Consider the following 19,967-nt stretch of genomic DNA (forward strand, 5'->3'; position numbering starts at 1 on the left):
TTGTATAAAACTGTCATTACAGTGATTTATTATAATGAACCATGAAAATAGCCAACCAGTGCAGTGTCTGTGAGTCTCTCCCCTCCACACAAACATACACTCACACACAAAAATAATAAAAAAAAGACAAAGTTGAAGAGTCCAGAAGAGAAAGAAATGAAAATGCTACAGTCACAGAAACATTCAGCCTTGCCAAGAAGAGCGTTCGTATTTACAACCATATTTCCAAAAATGGGATGGGAGCAATTTGTACCAGCATAGAAAAGAAAAGAAGCGATTATTTACAACCTGTTCCTGGTGAAAGCTGGAGTAACCTCCTATACATTAAATTACACTTTCTACAAATAACCATTGATATTCAAAAATAAACCGCTAACGTCCTACCTGTGGGCGAGACAACTCTGCCTACCTCAGAAGACTAAAAGCACTCACAAGAAATCACACACACACACATACACTCTTTAAGCAGACATACTCTTACACACACACACACACACACACACAGTGCAGCCTTCCGGGTTGGTGACGCAGGCTACCAGTAACGAGTCTTTTCTGAATCTGCAGCGGTGAACAGATATACGTTGTTAGACAGAGGAATACAAAAAATAATTGTGTTTTTTCTCTATACAAAAAGCTTTCTCTTTGCTATAATGAGCCACTAGATAAAAACAAATAAATGGTGAAGAGAGCCGACAATAGACGAGAGAGAAAAGGGTGTAAAAGGAATAACTGACAAAGGAGGAAGAGGATGAGGAAGAGGGGGGTATAGGCTGGAATGTCCATTGATAAACAAAGTGCGGAGCCTTACAACAGGGGTCCAAACAAGACACAGAACAGTTTTCCTCTCCATCACAGGAAGGATATATAAAAACAAACGGAGGCCAGAGAGAGGGCGATGAGCACCAGGGGAGATCGTCCATCTTCATTTTTATACAGTTTGTCATTGTCCTTTTTTCTAACATTTTCCGTCCTTGCTGTTTTTTTAAAAAGTAACCTTTTATCCCACCGTCAGCTGTTTTTCCACTGGCCACGTGTTCAGGTACATAGAAAACATATCTACAGCTTATGATACAAGCCCCTCTCGGGCAGAGTTCTCAGGGGCGGTCAGTGCCACCCTGTGCTCAGGTACCCCGAGCTGTGGAAGGGGGCCGAGGACGCAGGGGCTCCACGAGTCCCAGAAGGCATCTGGGAGGCAGGGACCTGGGCCTGGCCTTGTTGAGTCTGTTGGGGAGGAGGAGGGGGAGGTGGAGGCAGTCCTGTCTGCTGAAGGGCTGGGGGGTACGAGGATGGGGGCACTGAGGGGTTGGCGGTGGCGCCCGGGTGCATCAACGCCGGTTGAAAAGCTCCTAAGGTCTGAAAGTGGAGGGGCTGCATCGAGGAGTTGGTCGAGGGTGCGGGGGGGGGAGGTGGAGGAGGGGGCGGAGGAGGGGGTGAGGGATAGCAGGGTGCTGCCAGCGGTGGGCTGCTGCTGGGAAGTCTGTCCCTGCGGAGGAGGAGGGGGAGGGGGGGCGGCGGTCAGCATGAGCTGCTGGATGGGAGGAGGCTGCATGTTGACGTGCAGCAGGGTGGGGCCGGGCATCGGGTGCGGGGGTGGAGGGGGAGGAGGAGGGGCAGCGGCTGCGCTCTGATAGTGCACGCTGAGGGGGATAGTCTGCATCAGGGGCTGCGAGCCAGGGGGGTAAGGGGCTGTGACGGCAGGTTTAAACACGGGGAAAGGTCCGGCCGCTGAGGGGCTCTGAGTGGGGAAATATGCCGTGGAGGCGGAGGGTGCTGGTGGAGGAGGGGGAGGTGGTGGGGGGGGCACTCTGCGCGTTATACTGGGGGAAAGGAGCGAGGCCAGTCTGAGCCTGAGGGGGGGGCTGGCTCTGAGGCTGGGCGGGGAACAGCGCCCTCTGGCTGCGGTACGGAGAGCCCTGAGGCTGAGGCGAGTGAAGTAGGGAGGGTCCGGGGTAGTGGACAGGGGAGGAGGGTAGCGGGGTCGGATGCAGCTTGGTGGGGGTTACAGGAGCTGGCTTGGGGGCCGCGGGCTTGCTGGGGGTCTGGCTGGTCGGATTGGGCGTCCGGGGCTGACCGTCGACGTCTTCCTCCTTCGCTGTGCGGCTGGGAGGCTGGGCGAGAGGACCGGGGGAGCAGGGCTGTGAGGGGGGAGGCAGAGAGAGAGAGGAGGTCATACGGGGGTAAATAACCATCTGAGAGGAGGCAGATCTCCATGCGGGTAGCGTTGACTTACTGTGTGGGTGGGGGTCTTTTGAAGGGTCGGAGATGGGCAGTCTCTAAGTGCAGGTGTATCTCCACATTCTGTTTCCCCATCTACAAAGAGTGTAAATATTATTATTTAAACCTGTAAAATGTTGATTAAAAAAAAGATACCTCTTAATAATTCCACATGTTATGAAATAAATGTATTTGGCAACCAATTTCCTCTGGTCCAGTCTTTATGCTAAGCTTAGCTGTAACCTGGCTACAGCTTTATAAATGTTAACTTTTTCCACCTAGCCGGTACAAGCTGTGCTATCCATTTCATTCCTGGGTTTAAATATGGTATTCTTCTTTCTAGCTAACCCCAGGTTGAGAACCACCGATTTAAAAGACAGATTTGAGAGTGGTATCTATTCTGATCCTATTGTTAACAGAAATAATGTTTGCTTTACGATGCAAAATATCAAACTTCAGAATAAGTGGTCAGTTTCCTCACCTGTGTCTTTGTCTTTGCTGAGCAGCAGAGCCCGGTGGTAGCTGCGCTCTCTGGCCTGCTCGACAGAAGTGGACGACGTCCTTAAGAAACAAACAGATATTGGGATGATCAAAATCTAACTACTTGTAGTATCTAAAGCAGGGGTGCCCACACTTTTTCAGCTTGGGAGCTACTTTTAAAATGACCAAGTCAAAATGATCTACCTACATTAAAAATGCTAAACATATATTTATTTATATATATACTGAGTATATCTGATGTTGGTGTACCTTGCATAACTGCATGAACCCGTATGGCACAATACAACTCAGTACATTTTTGGTCATTACGTCAATTTTATACCCTTTCTTTAGTAGAATTGTATAAATTGGAAGGCTAACTAGGTAATCAGCTCGCCGGTGATTTGCAGCTGGCGCGGTGAACTGCGTTTTAGAAAAGATGAGATCTCAGACTGGCTTACCTGTGCGTCAATCAAGTGGCAAATGCCAAATGCCATAGTAAGGATGGATGATAGGCTAACTTGTTTTTTTTCAATGCCATGCGATCTACCCACACTACCTTTGCGATCAACGTATTGGGCACCCCTGGTCTAAAGGGTACAATAAATAATAGAGATACTACCCTAAATTCATAAGCTGACAAGTAGTTGACATACCACTGTCCTTCTCCTCCTTCCTGCTCTCCTTTCTCTCCCGGTGCCGATGCCTCTGCCTCCTCACTTGTCTGGGGTTCCTTTACAGGTGGGGTGTTGCAGGGAGGAGTGGGAGCAGGTGGGGGGGGAGGAGGTTCACTGGCGATCTCTTGCGCGACAGGGAAGGCTTCCACGGTCAAAGGTAGCATGGTGGAAACAGGAGAGCTGCACTCGGTCTTGGAGCCGCTGCGACGAGCTTCACGCTGACGCTTCCTGTATTCCAGCAGGGAAACCTGGCAGGGGCACAACGAGAAGCACAGTGTCATTAGACATAAAGAGCCTTGGTGATGATCAACCAGCAGAGGGCAGCATTTGGAGAGTTACTGAGAGAGACGTGTGAGTCAATGCATATCTTAAATCCATGTGAAAAATGAGGCCCTCATTCATATCACCTTCTGTACTGCAAATGTCATTTAGATTTTCGAATGAAACTACCTGGGTATATATATTCAGGGATGCAAACTCATCAGGTATGAAAAAGGTGACAAGGATCCGAGCCCCCCGACCCCACGGAATATCGGCTTTAAAATGAGGAATAACAGAGGATTTTAGCAGTCAGAACAACTAAAGCAGCAGTTAATAACAGAAACGCCAAAGAGTCACATCTAATAGAAATATATTTAAGCATTTATTTTAATTGTGTAGCAGTCAGTTTATAATTTTGGCAGGACTGTTGAGCATTTTGAAAATGTATTTTCATGCCTCTGTGCAAGGCTTAGTCTTTCTATCTTTATAGCCAGTGGTGTAAAGTAACTAAGTTCATAAACTCAAGTACTATACTTGGGTACAATTTTTAGATACTTGTACTTTATTTAAGTATTTCAATGTTTTGCTACTTTGTTCTTCTTCTCCTCTACAGTTCAGAGGTAAATGCTGTACTTTTACTCTACTACACATGTATTGAATACCTTTAGTTACTTCACAGATGTGGATGAATGATGTGAAATATAATCAAGTGTTAAATCAGACTTTAGTTCCACCTGGAGTAAATTCACAAGTTACCCTGCAGTATACAAAGTCATTCAAACTAGCTGCACCTTTACCAGCTTTGAGAACACTTTCATGATCAATCATTATAAAACATATCATATATATTATTCTGAAATGGACCAATCTGCACAATGACTACTTTTGCTGTTGCTACTTTAACTATATTTTGATAATACTTTTCTACTTTTACTTGAGGAACATTTTGAATGCAGGACTTTTACTGTAACAGAGTATTCCTACACTCTGGTACTTCTACTTTTACTCAAGTACAAGATCTGAGTACTTCTACTTTTACTCAAGAACAAGATCCGAGTACTTCTACTTGTACTCAAGAACAAGATCTGAGTACTTCTACTTTTACTCAAGTACAAGATACTTATACCACCTCCGTTTATAGGCTATGAAAGAAACTATTTGAAAACGAAGGCTAAAGCTAACGATAGCAGATAGTGACAATGTATGCTAGTTAGCTAGCTCAACGATTCATTAAATAATATTGCGACAGAAACACTTTTCAGTGCACATCACGCTCTGCCGCTCCGAACACCCCGTTCTAACCAGCGGTCCAGTCTGTGCCACAGTGACTCTGGACCGCACAGTTAATATTAACGAACGCACCGTAGGTAATGTAGCTGCTGAAGCTAGACCCTCATCCCGGAGCAGCAGAGCCTTATTATACATCCATGAGCAGAGCTGACAGGCAGGAAGACTTGTGCTCGCGCTTCATTATAATATATAAAAAAAGAACACCATGCGTGTCATGATGGCACATAACAGCTCGCGGCCGCAGATTACTCCGGGTCCCAGACCCCCCCCATACCCCAAAAATATTTTTATTGCAGATCTACATGAATCACACAAACGACCTATTTTGGAATCAAAACGGCGAATTTCGCCGAAAGGTGACAAGTTTGCATCCCTGTATATTGCATCCTCTTCTCATATAGATTATGTTCAAACTGTACAATGTATTTTGTCCAAGCAGATATTATTTAAATGAAGATAATATCTACAGATGAACAATGTAAGTTATATGCAATCTTCTCAGAGCTAAAAGGCAGCTGAAGGAGTTAGTTAAATGTTATTCTCAGTGCCAACTCACCTTTTTCTTCTGCGGGGGGTTCTGTGATGATCCCCCCGCCTCACCAGAGCCGTCCCCGTTCAGTGAGCGTGAGAAGCCGAGTGCGCTTCCCTCCTCCATGCAGGGGTAAAAGAGCGGCCCCTGGCCCTCAATGAAGGGTGTCTGAGAGACAACCAATGACACAGCTACTGCTGCGGGCCCTGCTACAGCCCCAGCTGCAGCCTCAGGCCTGAAAAGAGTCACCAGAGGCTCCAGGGTGTGAGAGGGGGTGAGGTCCCTTAAGTTCGAGTTGACTGGAGAGAAGTTCAGGCCAGCTGGTCCAGTCGTGACTCTCTCTGGGCTTTTTATCCATAAGATAGAAGAGGAAGCACATGTTTCAGCAGATGAGGAAGCCTCACTGCTGCCCTCGACAACCACACCATCTGCCCTGTCCTCTCCACAGTCCACAGGCTCAGCAGCAGGAGGCTGGGGACTCTCAGGAACCGACACCTTGGTTTCTGCTGGGAGTCCGTCTGTACTGGGAGTCCTAGCGGAGGGAGAGGAGACCAACGAAGGAGGACGATCGGCCTAGGGGAGGAGGGAGGAAGAAATGTCAGGGGACAGCCACAATGAAGGAATTGCAAGACATCAAACATTGGAAATACTAATGAAATTGTTGGCCCGTTGAACAATTCAATCCTCAAACATTGAACCTTAACTATGATGAAAGAATTAACCTTTTTTTGCGTCATTCACTCACCTCTTGCACACTGGGTTTCCGGCTGACCTCGGGGGAGCTTTCCACTGAAGAGTCACTCTGTGTAACAAGAAAAAACTTCAGTCATCAGTTATTTTGCTCCTCAAACACACGTGAAACATCAAAGGGGTTTCCTCAAGGGGAGCCTTACCTCCTGAAGAGCATTAAGTGTCTGTGTTGGGGTAATGGGCAGGGGTTCTGTACTCGGCTCCTCTGTTCGGGGACGTGGTGGGGTAGCCAGTAAGATGGGGGTGACGGGTGCCTCCAGTTGGTCTGCCCTGGTGGGCGTGGCACAAGGGGAGCCGTAGGGAGTTGAGCTCTCCGACATGCAGGCATCTAACGGACTCAACCGCCGCTTTTTCAAAGGAGTCGGCAACTCTGTAGGAAGACATTTAGTGTGTTATTTAACTGAACATTCATTCAATAAAGTTACATTTTAACTGTCAAAAAGTTAGACTTGGTGCTGGCTTCATACCCGATAGTAAGCAGGTGCCATTGTAAGGTAGGGGGCTGTCAGAGTCTCCGTTAATGGAGGGGCTGAGAGGACCCTCACAGGGCATGAGGAGACTGGGCCGTCTGGCCGGGCTGGGGGAGCCCTCCTCCTCCAGAGCCTGCTTCAACCATCGCTGTGAGGAAGAGAACAGGTTCAGTTTCAGTTGAGGCTCAGTGAAAACAGAACACATAAATAAGCCTATGTATGAGATTTGGTTAAAGAGATGATTTAGAGATACTGTTGTTTTGGGTAAATTCACTGTTCAAAAATGCCTTACGACAGACCTTTTTAAATTGTATTTGCTATTGTCTGAAGTTGTGTCAAAAAGCATAAAAATGTAAGCACGTAAAATCCCAGGGGTGGGTCTAGCTGAAGACTGATAGTGACATTTCTTCATATTTACCACACTTGAACTTTTTTATTCGTATCATGTTTTAAACTGAACTCTCCAGGTCATGTACTTTCACATGAATTTCGTTTGTTGCCATCAGGGCGAAGATATGCTCTACCTGATCAAAGGACTAATCACTTTTCAAAATCATTCATCCCTTCTGCACTCAAACTTTTAAATTCTTGATAGGCTTTTAACTTGATTATTTATTTATTTATTATTGTGAAGCTATGAACTATTTATAAATTGGAATGATCCACATCTGTGCTCCGGGTGTATCTGTGTGTGTTCTTCCTGTATGTTCCTGCCTGTGTACATGACATAAGCTGCTGCTCATAACCAATTGCCCCTTGCGGGATTAATAAAGTTGTTGATTGATTAAATTCAGATTGACAAAGCTAATGATGGATCACTAATAATCAAAAGGACAGATCCATATGACTTGGGCGGATAAACATTGCTTAAATGGGTATCAGAGCCAAATATTTCTCAATCGGTGTTCCGTACCTTCTTGCAGGAGCCAGTGGTTGGCGGTGTTTCAGGCAGTTCCCTGGAACGCCGTCTCCCAGTGGGGACTCCGGGAGTGGTGGGGCTGCGGTTGGCCAGGAACGGGGACGAGAAGCGGACGTAGTGTTTGGGCGTGCTGTAGACCTGCGGAGAGCATGCCATGCCTGGCAGGGCGTTGAGCTGCGTGGCGAGTACTTCAGGGTCGCTGCTTATTCTCAGCGGCCTCTCAGGGGCCGGCTCTGGGGTTCGTGCCCCACACTCCTGCTGCTGCTGCTTCTCTCCCACCCACTCACTTACAAAGTGCTGTTGGAAAGAGTTTGATACAAATGTTTAAAATAACTCCATCAGGTGTTGGGTTTCCCATAAATGTAATGTGTTTGACTCATGTACATATTATACAAAACAAATAAACTATTGAAAGTATTTTTGGGTTCATAGTAATTCAATTTAATAAACAAAGTTGTGATACAAGACAAAACAAGAGTCATTGCTGTTGCTCGTGTAGAAGTGTAACCATGGCCGTACCTTCTTAGTTTTGAAGTTCTTGCCCCCCATGCGGTGTCTGTCGGGTGCAGGTGAGCTGCTGTGTGGAGGGCTGCTGTCCGGTGCTTCGGCTGGAAGGGACTCTGGCTCCGGTGCAGAGGGCATGTCTCCTTCCATGCCTTCGTTGGACATAGGCTCCAAAGACTCGGTTGGAGAGCCAGGTGCCAAGTCCGAACAGGTGCTGATGGTGCGAGTTCGCCGGCGCTGCTGGCCAATGTGTGTTCGGTTCCTTGAAAAACTTTTCCTGTTCCTCGAGCTTTTGACCTTGGCTGGCTTTAACCCTGGCTCCTCTTTGACCTCCAGAAGTGGCTATGAGAAAGTATGAGTATTTATATTGATTCAAAAATAATGCAAACGTTGGATAAATCTATTAACAGAAGTTGAAAAGCCGATTTACTTTCTCTCATAAAGTTCTACCACTTTATACTCTCTCTAAAGAAAAAGGGACCAGATGTCTGCAGTCTGATGATAAAGTATTCAAAAGAACACATAACAGGAGTGTTTTTGTGTCTCCATGTTCTCACCTGCATGAAAGCTGGAGAATCTGCCATCTCCGGTGTGACTGGAGGCTCCTCCTTGATGTCACTGCGACCCCCGAGCTCCGGCTTGACCGTGCCGATTCTCTCCAGGGCCTGCTCTCTGCGTTTCTCCCTCTTCTCCATTCGCGCAAAGGCTTGCAGGATGGCCTCCATCTTCCTCTCTTCTCGTGTCTGCAGAGACATAAACGTGGGGTTCAGAGAAGGGTAAGAGGAAGCAGACACATTAATCCATAAGGTACTTCTCTCCCACAGAGGACCTGAGGTAGCGATACAACTGGTAATGTGTGCTGCACAGCAAAAGCCGGTCTAGCTGTGCAGAGTGCAGAGTGAAAGAAGGTTACCCCTTGCTTTCACAATAAGAAAAACAAAAAAAGGAGAGAAGTCCAGGCAGGAGCAACAGGAACATAAATAAATGAATGTAGTTAAACTATGAAGCTTTGCTGAACCATAACGGACATAGCGCTTAACATTTAACAATGACAAACCAGGATGTTGCATGTCTTATGTGTTCCTATATGCATGTTTGTGCCACAAATAAGCCCACCTCTACCTCCACCAAAAAAAATAATAATAATCTCCATCTCCAGTCAGCACACCCCTAAAAGATATTTGTACCAGAAAACATACTGCAAAGACATATTTCTGAGAGATCAGGCTGAAGACAGGTTTCTGTAAAGACGTGACAGTTAGTACGCTTGTTAAGTCAGTCACCTCGGGGAGATTTGGGGGGTGGGGAGGCTGGTAGATGGGTGGAGAAGAGTTGGCTATGAATGGTTCAAGTTTACCTCCTTGTGTTTCAGTCCTATCCAGCTGGCAGCCGCCCCGACAGGGAGATGGGACTGCTCCGCTGGGTTGGCCTGAATGTTCAATAAAAAAACAGCCCAGTTTAGAAGAGACATGTCGCCCATAAACAAGGCTTCACAAACACTGGACAGGGCTAGACGTACGCTCCCTCATCTTCTGGTGGTACACAATAGGCCTGCGACAGGTACTGTAGGTATTGGACTTAGTAATATCTTTCTACAGAGAATACTGGTAACTATATAGGTCTCAGGAAAGCATGCATGAAACCCCAAAACTGCCAAGTGTTTTAACTTATTCCTAACGTCATCTAAACATAGGGTTTTCTCAAATAGCTAATGGTTTTCTTTGATTGCTGTTCACGCCTGCAGCAGCAACCTCAGGGTTTTTACATCCTTAAAACAAACTCTTTATGTGATATCATATTACAGAACAAGCTTGGTAAGAACACTTTACACTCTGCGGCTGTCTGAAGACATTTGACAATCATGAGGGGAAATAGGAAAACTTGGTAATAAACTGGTCTTCGTCCAAAACCATTGCCCTGAATCGCACTCTGGGACACATCCTATTTGAAGCTTTGGATACAAACACACCTGCGGATGCATTTAAGCTTCAAAGTCTCACAATTCGTCGGATGTTATGACCCATCAATCAATCAGAAAATCTGCTTGTTCTTATACAGTCTAGAAAAGCAGAACAAACAACACGTGCACAAAAGGACTCAAATTTGGCCAAAGGTTGTGTATTGGTTTGCAGCAAAGAAACAACACCACACGTGCCCCAATCACCGAAAACAACAGGCGTTGCTGCAGTGGTTAGCACTGTCGACTCTCTGCAGCCTCACATTGCGTTCCAAACCTACGAACCTGGGGCTTCGAATATTTGAAAACACTTTCAATATTAATTTCTGCAGTACCCACAGCGGTAGCAGTTGAGCTTTTCTATTCTCTCGGACACATGGCTTCCTTTCACACTTGCTCAAATGCTAAGCAATTCCTAGAAACATGCTTGCTGGACTTGCCATCTTTAATGAGCTAACACCATAACAAAACTGGCAAATTATTATATTCAACCGGAGCATTGAGACGAGTGATGAAAACAGCACTGTGAAAGAGGAGTGACGGCTTGGTGGGCACTGCAGCGGTGTGTTTTTATTGCCAATTTCAATAAATAATCATGATCTCAATATTTTTTAAATGATCAAAAAAAGGTTTGGGCCATAAGCCAGCAGGCAAACTAGGAGGACCTTTTAAACAATGGAGGCTTCTGTTTAGGTAGACTAAATATCAGGCCAGCTCACAACAACCTTATCTCCCACGCACCTTGTTGCGGAACAGATTTATAACACCTACATGCATAAACTGCGCTTTATGATCGTCAGTTTGTGAACACACACTTCTCTGATCCAGCGGCTGAGCTCTCTCCTGGGCCACATTCCATAGTTACCAGCCTATTGGATCTCCCAAAGTCAATATGGCCCTGGCAACAAGGCTCTACCCTCTGCAGCCCCTCCCCTCTCCCTCTCTTCGACTATCTATCCCTTTTTGGCTGATTAGCAAAGCTGTATGTTGGCCAAAGATGAGTCAGCACTTTACACCTTGGGTCCACTGTGTGAAATGAAGCTGACTGCGGGGTAATTTCCAGAGTGTGTGGGTAGTGCTCGCCTGTTTGCATGTGTGTTTTATCTCATCTCTCAGGGACATAAGGCTGTTTGGCAGGGGAAAACTCTGGCTGAACAAGTAATCGGCCCATTCCAGAACTTCAAACCGCAATGAAGGTGAGAGTCGAGCGGTGCTCCAACTACTAATGAACCCTGGGGGCCAGTGTCAGTTTGCATGACCACACACATACTGGTTTGTTTCCACTGACATGAGATGGCCTTAGCGTGTGACACTAGAGGCACATTCATTTCCCAATATGCTGGAGAATAAAAGCCAACAAATGCGAGAAGTGAATAGCAGACCAGCTTAAAGCCTCTGTACTGTGAAGAAGGCGACGAGCAAAGCTGCAGAAGGGAGGAACAAACAAAAACAATAGGACTGAGGAACACAACAACAGGGGCATTGAAGGAGGCGTGAGCACTAGCAGCAGATAAGTGATGAAGCCGAGGGGAGTTTAATGGAAGGGAGGTAGACAGCTGCTCCTATAAGAGCCCAAGCCCCCACAGCAGAAAAACAGTTAGGTCCACACCCAGAGCAACAGGAGACAGTATTATATTTATTTGAACTCTTTCTGCTAGGTGGCTGCATGGCAACAAAAAAAAGATTGTAGCCCCCTAGCATAGCACACTTACCATTTTCCTCCTCCTGTCTGCAATCTGCTCCTCTGATTCCATCTCTACTTCATTGCTAACGGAGGTTTTGTCTTCTAGATCCTCATATAACTCAGGATCCTGTAAGAGGAGGGGAGAGGGGGGCATGGCGCTTTATCATGGCTGTTCAGTCAGTCTGGCTACAGACTATAGGGAGACAGGTTAGAGTGAAGGAAGGAAGGAAGGAAGGAAGGGGGGGGGTGAGGAAGGAGGGGTAGGTGCTAACCTGTAATATATATCGTTAAAGTAACTGCTTTAAACTTGGCATTGGTCTAATTATGTTGATAATTAATGCTTAATTAATCTAAAACACATCATAGCAACTGTTCCACTGTGAGCACATTCCATGCTGTACCTGCACCCTCTACCAGAACACACCTTGTGGCAGCTAACATAATAGTGATAGCTATGAATAAAGTAATAGTTTTCTCCTCAGTTGGGACATATCATCTCACCTCTACTCCTTACTACTGTGACACAACTTCTGGATGTCTAAACCACAGTCTCATATCATACATAAACACTTTGCACTAACACCATCTCTCTGATTTCAAGCTGCTGAAAGAAACCAATCTGTAACAATTTGGCTTGGTCAAGGGAAAATTCCTTTTATGGAACTACGACAGACGAGAATTTCTGTTGCTGTTAACACATCCAAGAGAAACGCCATTCTTAGAGTGTGTTGCACAAAAGGGTCATACTCTGCAACACATCTCTGCCAGACAAGTGGCATAAAGGTGTCTAGTGCAATGAATCTGAACTATGTTGTAAAAGTAATTAGTTGGTGGGGGCAGAGGTGAATGAATAAAGGGATGATGAGAAAAAGAGGGAACTAAAGAGGATGTAGAGGGACTAACAATGGAAAACACATGCAAATAACATTCAACAAAGACCAAACTAAATGACATGCATGGACCACAAGGGCCAACGTAAATAAACAATAAATATGCCTTTTTAACAGTTTATCATGTAAGCAGTCAAGTGTTAAAAAAGGATGATACTGGGTGCATCAGTGTGATGTTCTTAAAAAGTGCAATCTTGCCTGGTTGTTGGAGATGGAGAGGCGGAGAGGAGAGAGTTTCCTTTGTTTGCCGTCACATACGCTTTTGCTCTTCCCCTCGCCGTCCAAACCCATGTTCTGGTTCTGGCCCAGGTCGTCCCGGACCGTCTCTCTGTCCTTGCGACTCCCTCGGCGCCGGCCTCCAGAGCCCAGGTTCTCTGTGGGCTCGAGGTTGTGCTTGAGCACCGGGCACTCCTGGTTCCCCTTCACACAGGCACAGTCTACCTTGTATTTACTATAAGAGAAAAGAAAAAGAAAAAATATGAAGTTATAAGGCGAAATTTGATCATGGTACTGCATGCTACTGCATGGTTTATTCTTTTAAACTCACCAGTTGCAATAGTCGTAATCAAAACCAATGGTGATCTCTGTGCCTCTGATAATAGGCCTCAATGAGTAGATGTACAGATGCAGCATCCCATCCTCAATGACGTGCCGCACCTGGGGGAGGTTGAAATAAACATTATAAATAGGAGTGATGTAACTATGCATAAGAGCTCACTTAGGCTTTTAAAAAAATCTTTACTTACTTCAGAATTGGGGGTGCAGGAGCGACGGATGAAGCGTGCCTCATTGCCGAAGCTGCGAGCGTCCACACACATCTCCAGTCCATCAAATTTTGAATAAAACAAAACAAAGGGGTATGGCCTGAAAGAGAAAATACATGAATGTTACTCATTTAAATCAAAAGCACAAGTGGCCATAGCCCTTAATACTGGTTAATTTGTTGGAAACACATTCAAAAATACAGCAGTATCCTATTATCATTCTTCAAGGAGAACTCCCTGTGATAAGTGACAAGTCTCCTGACCTCTTGAAGAAGTATCCGTTGGCCTCAAACTGCTGTCGAAGCATGAACTTCCCCCTGTACTCGATGATGAGGGAGTCTGGGGCCAAGTCTCGCACCGCCTTGAGGATTTTCTTGTTTTTCTGAATTTGACTCTGTAAGAGAGAGACAGTCAGCCATTAGTACAGATCAGGGGCAGGCACATCAAATGACTCCACATTATTTTAAGGGTGGATCGTTTTGGACATGTTACTGTACAGACTGCAAACCGTTTATACCTCCACAGGCGGTTTGAAAGAGGCAGGGTGCGTGTTGTATGCCAGGCTCTTGCCGTCGCCTTGCTCTTTAACACGCAGCAGGTCCTGGACGTCCTCACTGTACTGATTGCTGCTGGCCTCCTCGTAGCGCTCCATCCACGTCTTGATCTTGTTCTCCCACAGAGACGGGTGCTCGGTCGGCTCCTGCTCTGGAGCTGCACCCTGAGAAAAAACAACATTACAGTGGTTGGTTCACACAGAGGACAGCAACAGCAATCTTAACAGTGAGGGGTTTTATTCTGTGAGGTTACCTTTACTCTGGAGGACTTTCTGGATCCTTCTCGGAAGGCCTGTCGGAGAAATAAAGGAATTTAATATAAAGTGAGATTCAAGAATAGAGTATATGATGCGTTTTAAATGGGCTCATTACCAATTCAAAGTCGAATCTGACCTTTTTAGCTCGGGCAGAGGAAGCTGGAGGCTCTTTGTCACCACTCTTTTTGCGTTTTTTATCAGGCTGCCTATTGCCAAGGCGCCCAGTGGTGAGAGTGATGCTGGTAGGTGTGTGTTGGAAGGTGGAGTAGAGCTCTAGGGGAACTTCATCTCCACTCTCTGTAGCACTGGTGTCCCCATCTGAATGAGCAAATATGAGTTATTAGGAGAGAGAACCGAACAAAGCTATAAAAAGCTAGAGCTGCTGCAGGAGTTTGCTTCTTGTCCAGCAGGTGTCAGTGTGTCCCAGGCTGGGGCTGACCTGCAGGGGGAGGACAATGCATCCTAACATCACCTACAACCTGCTCGCTTACTGACGCCATTATCAGCAGCAGGGAGGCCCATAAAAGCAGAAGTAAAAAGGTATATCTAACAGCTGTTATAGTAAAACGTCTAATGCCTCAACATGTTGGAGTTTGTACAGACTCTAGAGAATGGCATTCAGCCAATTTCACCAACAAAAAACACAGTTTTCTGAGATAATTCTTCCAGACTGGTGAGTGAATTTGATTTCATATGGTTTATTTTTCAGATAAAACATGGAAAATGTTGAAAATCAAGCATTTTAAAATATATATGCTAATTAAAGCATATTTATAATCTTGAAAAAAACAAACAGATTGTCTTGACAGTTCTCCAAACCGTTAAGACTTTGTACAACATTGCAAGTTACAGCGGGGGATGCAGCTCGGAAAAACAAAACATACTTTTAACCAAATTTAACCAAACGTTGTGTCCATACTCCGTAACTTTGTTGATTTTTCAAAAGGTTAACCAAAACAAATAAGGTGAAGACTAGGGGCTTTGTATCCATCTGTGCGATTTTGCTTACCAGACAAACATTCCCGTTTCCTGGTCTGCAGCAGGATGGCCCTCTCTCTGTCCAGGTGTCGTGGTTGGCAGCGTTCACACAGGTAGGTCTCAGGAATGTTCTGCCTGTCGATGCCCATGCAGTCTATATGCTGCCATGCACTAAAAATGAAAAGCAAAAAAATATTAAATCAATGGTGTAGAAAGCGAGGGCCACAGGAGGGACATATGTGTGAATCCTATTCAGATCTTGATCCTGTATCTTACCTGCACTTGTCACAGCAGATCATGTAGCCATCATCGTGGGTGAAGCCACAGATGCAGCGGGTGATGTCAGCCCCGTAGCTGCCATCCTCTGAGGTGCTGAGCGTGGTGCCCCTGGATGCTTCGTCCTGGCCCCCTGGAACAAACAACCCCCCCTCTCCTTGTCGGATCAACATGGAGGGGGGAGGGGAGGCCGGTGGAGTGGGTGGGGGCCGCGCCCCATAGTTATGGTCCTGATGGAAGGAGGGAAGATGAAGTGTCTTGAGATATAGGTAAGAGACCGTTTAGTTTAGTATTACAGGCATTTTTGTGAGGGTGAAAGAACTTCAACCCTGATGGGGTTCAAATAATATCAACTGCTGATTCCCAGGAATATGGGAAAGGAAAACTATTTCATGTTGGACTACAACTACAGATTAGTTTACTTTATTTTTTCATGAATTATTACAGTATAACACATCACACATTCTTAAAGTTGTCATTGAATGTGTTTGAATTTTTTTGAGTCAAAAATATGACATTCACTTTAATGCCGTCACATCTAATGTTTACCATATTATTATTATTTTTTTTTTTTAAAGAGTTCCTAGATTTCTTTATTTTTATATAAAAAAAGTGTTCCTCTTATTTTGACTCATGTTTCTTTATATGAAAGAAAGCAGGGCAATCAAATGTTTTGTTATCTTTTGAAATAATGCTTCACAATAAAATCCTTTGAAAAGACCGTTGCAGATATATTATTCTATTATAGGGCTCAAGGTGTATAGGTCATTTGTCACATGGTGAAGAACAGTGTGTGTACTCACAGCGTATGGCAGGCCAATGTAACTGTGGGAATGCTGAGAGCTGCTGTAGATCTGGTGTGGGTAGCTGGACTTTTCCACCACCACAGGGCTGGCCTCCACCGATTCTGGTCTGCTGAGCAGCAAAACAAACAAAGAGGGCACATTACTGTACACTGAAAAACTCAGATAACAAGGTTACACAGAGTAATTGTTTCCCTCTAACAGTGTGAGGAAGTGTGTGTGCGTCAATGTGCTTAGCAGGGAAGCAGTGTAGCTACTGCTGGTGACACAGAAGCAGAGTGGGGAGAATATGGATGCTTTAAACAGTACCACTGTCAGGGGGCCTGGGGCAGCAGGCCAATGCACACCAAGTGGTGAGAAGTACATTTACTCAAATAATTGACTTAAGTAATGTATACATCGTAATTGTACATAAGTATTTCCATATCATGCTATTGTTTTCTTCTTCTGTATTCCATAAGATGGGTTGATATTGTATTGTTCTACTTGTCACATTGTTAGATTAACAGCTATAGTTACTGGATTTGACAAACATGTCCTCTTTTAAAATGGTTTCAAGTAAATAGCCTTAAGAGGTAAAACAATCTGCTCTTTATAAAGCGCAAAGATAAGAGTGTAGAGAAAAAATAAGACGCATGCATGGCAGAACTCTCTTTTGTCATATATTACAATATATCTGATAAGAGACATATATTTCAACATAGTTAGTACTGAGAGATCTTTCGCTTTTGTTTTAAGTACATTGTCCCAGCAGTTTGACTTAATCTGGAATTGGAATGCAGGGATATGCAGGTACTTTTACTTAGGTAATAGATCTGAATACTTCTTGTACGACTGGCTGTGCATGCTGTCATCTCGGTCAGACAGAAATGTAGGCCCGACAAATTCTACCAATACTACATGTCAAAGTTATTTGTGGTTCATCCGTTGAAACCACATATAATAAACACGTCATTCTAAATTAGCTGTCTCAGACTCACACAAAACAAAAAAACGCGCAGCCATCATACCAAACCAGTAGATCCACTTTCCACAGGATAACAATGCAGTTGAGGAGTAAGCCTGTTTGGCCGTTTCAGACTCAACCCACCCTTATTTTGACACCATTAAACTATTCTTCAGTTGGCTATAGAGGAAGAGGGAAGTGGAACTGGCAAAAACGGGTGGCATGAGACAACAAAGTCCGGCATGAAGAGGGAATAAAAAGGGAAGAGCGGGAAACACTACAGGACAAGCACCATGCAAGGAGTTTAAAGGAAAGGTGCAGTAGCTCTTCATGTGACTGTCAGATATTCACATGTGTTAATGGCTCAAGAATGTGAAACATCACTGCATTCTCCTTGTTTCACATAGTATTGTACAGAAAACTGTTCTAAGGTGAGAGACAAAGGAAAACCAAGGATTGTAGGTAAACGTGACAGCTGTTAAGCTGGTTTCCTTCTTTAGTCTGCCTAACTACTGTATCACTCAACACTAAAAGTACACCTTACAGCAATACAATCTGTCAGGGATACTGCCAATAAGTTTCCATAAACAAGGCAAAGAACATGATGAAAAGCTTACTAAGCATACTGGACAGCCCTAGGTATACGGGGTAGGATAGGTACAAAAGACTAACTGACTACGGCAACTCTGAACAGGCCATGCAGCATTTCTGCATTTTTTAAACTGCCCAGGTTTTCTTACCCTAACCTAGAAAACAAGTACAGAAGTTTGGAGATACTACTTATGTAGCCGAAGCAAGTATTAATGCTACAAGTGAAATATTGAATTAAAGTACTAAGGTAAAGTGGTGGTACGATACCTGTGTGAGCCCTTCTCAGACCTATCGCTCTTGCTGCATGCTGTAGGAGCAATGTGCAACACTTCCTGTGTGCGTTGCCGCTCAAGTAATGACTGTCAAAGTGAAAACGTAAGTGCATGCATGAGGTCTGGAGGCGGATCCCGGGGAAAGGTGTGTGTGTGTGTTTATACGCACTTTTGTGCGTGTGTGCACAACAGATTAACTGCCAAACAGAGGAATCCAAACTGTTTAAGAATGAGGAAAGAGCCTGGCTGAAAAGATAGAGGGAGAATTTTAAAATCATAGTTGGCTGCAGTAGGCTCACTAACTTTGTACTATTAATGATTAACCAGATCAAAGTCTACATTTTATAATACACGGATCTAGCCGAATCATGTATCATTAAGTGGCTGAAGGAGGAAATTATTTATAAAGTTATTTTTTGCTCTCCTTCCATCTGACCTAGCAGTGAATCAGTAAATGAGGCACAGACAAAAACTCCTGCAGAACGCAAAAGTGAGCCAGTCTGTTCCGTAAGAAGGAAGTGAGCATGTAAGTGTGCATGTGTGTGTGTCTGAAGGGTTTGTATCATTCATGTCTCTACTCAAGGGAAGTGGAAAGGAGGGCCGAGGGAGTACACATAAGTAGGAGTGTTGCAGACATACAGGCAGTCTTGATCAGACTTGAAGATGAACAGCAAAGGCATTGCGTCATGATGCAAAAGAAAAGGTGACGAGTGAGAGAAAGGAGGGAGAATTTTTGGGACTTGAAGTTAAAATGAAGGCGGGCATCTAGATATCAGGTCTGCACAATATGAGGAAGATACGCGATAATGAAGCTGGGTAACACAGCAACGATATCACTTGCACAAATAAACTGATATTAATGTGTTTCAGTTCCGCCTTGCTGCTGCTTCCAAAATAGTGTTAAAATATAACTCCCTAATTGTTGAATGAAAAATAAGGAAATTAAATCCTACTTTTTTTTATTGTACCAATTTAACCAAACACAAAAGGGACCAATACAAATAAAATGCTTGAAACATTTTAATGTAAAGTTTTCTAAAGTATTCTCTCGACTGCAATATTGAAAGCTTTCTTAATGTGTTTATTGTTCAAGTTGACATCATGAGGACAATAAAAAAAAAAAAAAAGAATAAAAAAAGATACACTACAAAGTGCAGCCCTACAAGGTATGCACTATTTATAGCTCGTACACGTCAAAGAGTATTTAACAAGGAACAGATGTCATTAAAAACGTGAACACCCGCTGCGGGAGGGTGAGGAGGCAGAGTGGACGAGCGTTGAGAATAGAGAGATCAACAGCAGGAGAGAAAAAAGCAGCACTGAAACAGCCAGAGGCAACGCCTTCGCTCCTAAAGAGCTCCCACTTGCTGCCATGGCAACACTACGTACTCATCCGTGTGTGCGCGCACGGCGAGCTGTGTGTCACCGTGGACACATACACACTGCATTAGCCAACAGCCGGTCACGCTGCTGCAGACTTCAGGGGGATGTGGAAGGGACGTGATGATGTTTCGCTGGTGAGTAACCAGCCCTGCTACTCTAGACCCGGCTGGCACGCTAACAATTCTCCAGAGACGCGAGTGCGTGTCCAGCTACGCTCGGACCCTCTGGCCTGCATGGGTCCTGCTCAGCAGCAGGTGGAAACCCCCCTCCAAGCTTGTATCTGCTTCTGAAAAAAGCTGCAGCAGGCGATCGGATGCAGAGCTTGGGCAGACAAAGAGTGAGCGAGAGAGTCAGGGCTTACTCCTACCCCCGGTGGCAGCAGAGCTCCGTGGAGCAGAGGAGGGGGGGCAGGGGGACCCGAAGGGACCATTTAAAATCCCATGTCTATGTGAGGACCAGCTGTCACTCAGGCCAGTGACCATGGCAACGGGCCCTGCGCACTGCGGAGGGAGGGGGGG

At 45.1% G+C, this 19,967-nt stretch overlaps 1 protein-coding gene across 1 annotated transcript in view; it reads right to left on the reverse strand.

Moving 5' to 3' along the window:
* kmt2e (lysine (K)-specific methyltransferase 2E) overlaps positions 1-19,967 on the reverse strand; it is a 32,040-nt gene continuing 12,073 nt past the window's right edge. The window contains 25 exon segments of the mRNA XM_034133329.1: positions 1-1,425; positions 1,427-1,798; positions 1,800-2,135; positions 2,231-2,310; positions 2,696-2,775; positions 3,351-3,619; positions 5,479-6,024; positions 6,197-6,253; positions 6,345-6,571; positions 6,669-6,819; positions 7,585-7,887; positions 8,110-8,436; positions 8,652-8,837; positions 9,452-9,523; positions 11,764-11,862; positions 12,824-13,076; positions 13,173-13,282; positions 13,372-13,489; positions 13,653-13,783; positions 13,907-14,107; positions 14,197-14,235; positions 14,337-14,518; positions 15,210-15,349; positions 15,455-15,684; positions 16,258-16,369. Coding sequence (XP_033989220.1) covers positions 1,105-1,425; positions 1,427-1,798; positions 1,800-2,135; positions 2,231-2,310; positions 2,696-2,775; positions 3,351-3,619; positions 5,479-6,024; positions 6,197-6,253; positions 6,345-6,571; positions 6,669-6,819; positions 7,585-7,887; positions 8,110-8,436; positions 8,652-8,837; positions 9,452-9,523; positions 11,764-11,862; positions 12,824-13,076; positions 13,173-13,282; positions 13,372-13,489; positions 13,653-13,783; positions 13,907-14,107; positions 14,197-14,235; positions 14,337-14,518; positions 15,210-15,349; positions 15,455-15,684; positions 16,258-16,369 — 4,942 coding nt within the window. The 3' untranslated portion in view covers positions 1-1,104.

The sequence above is a fragment of the Trematomus bernacchii genome, unplaced genomic scaffold, assembly GCF_902827165.1.
Source record: "Trematomus bernacchii unplaced genomic scaffold, fTreBer1.1, whole genome shotgun sequence".
Taxonomy (NCBI): domain Eukaryota; kingdom Metazoa; phylum Chordata; class Actinopteri; order Perciformes; family Nototheniidae; genus Trematomus; species Trematomus bernacchii.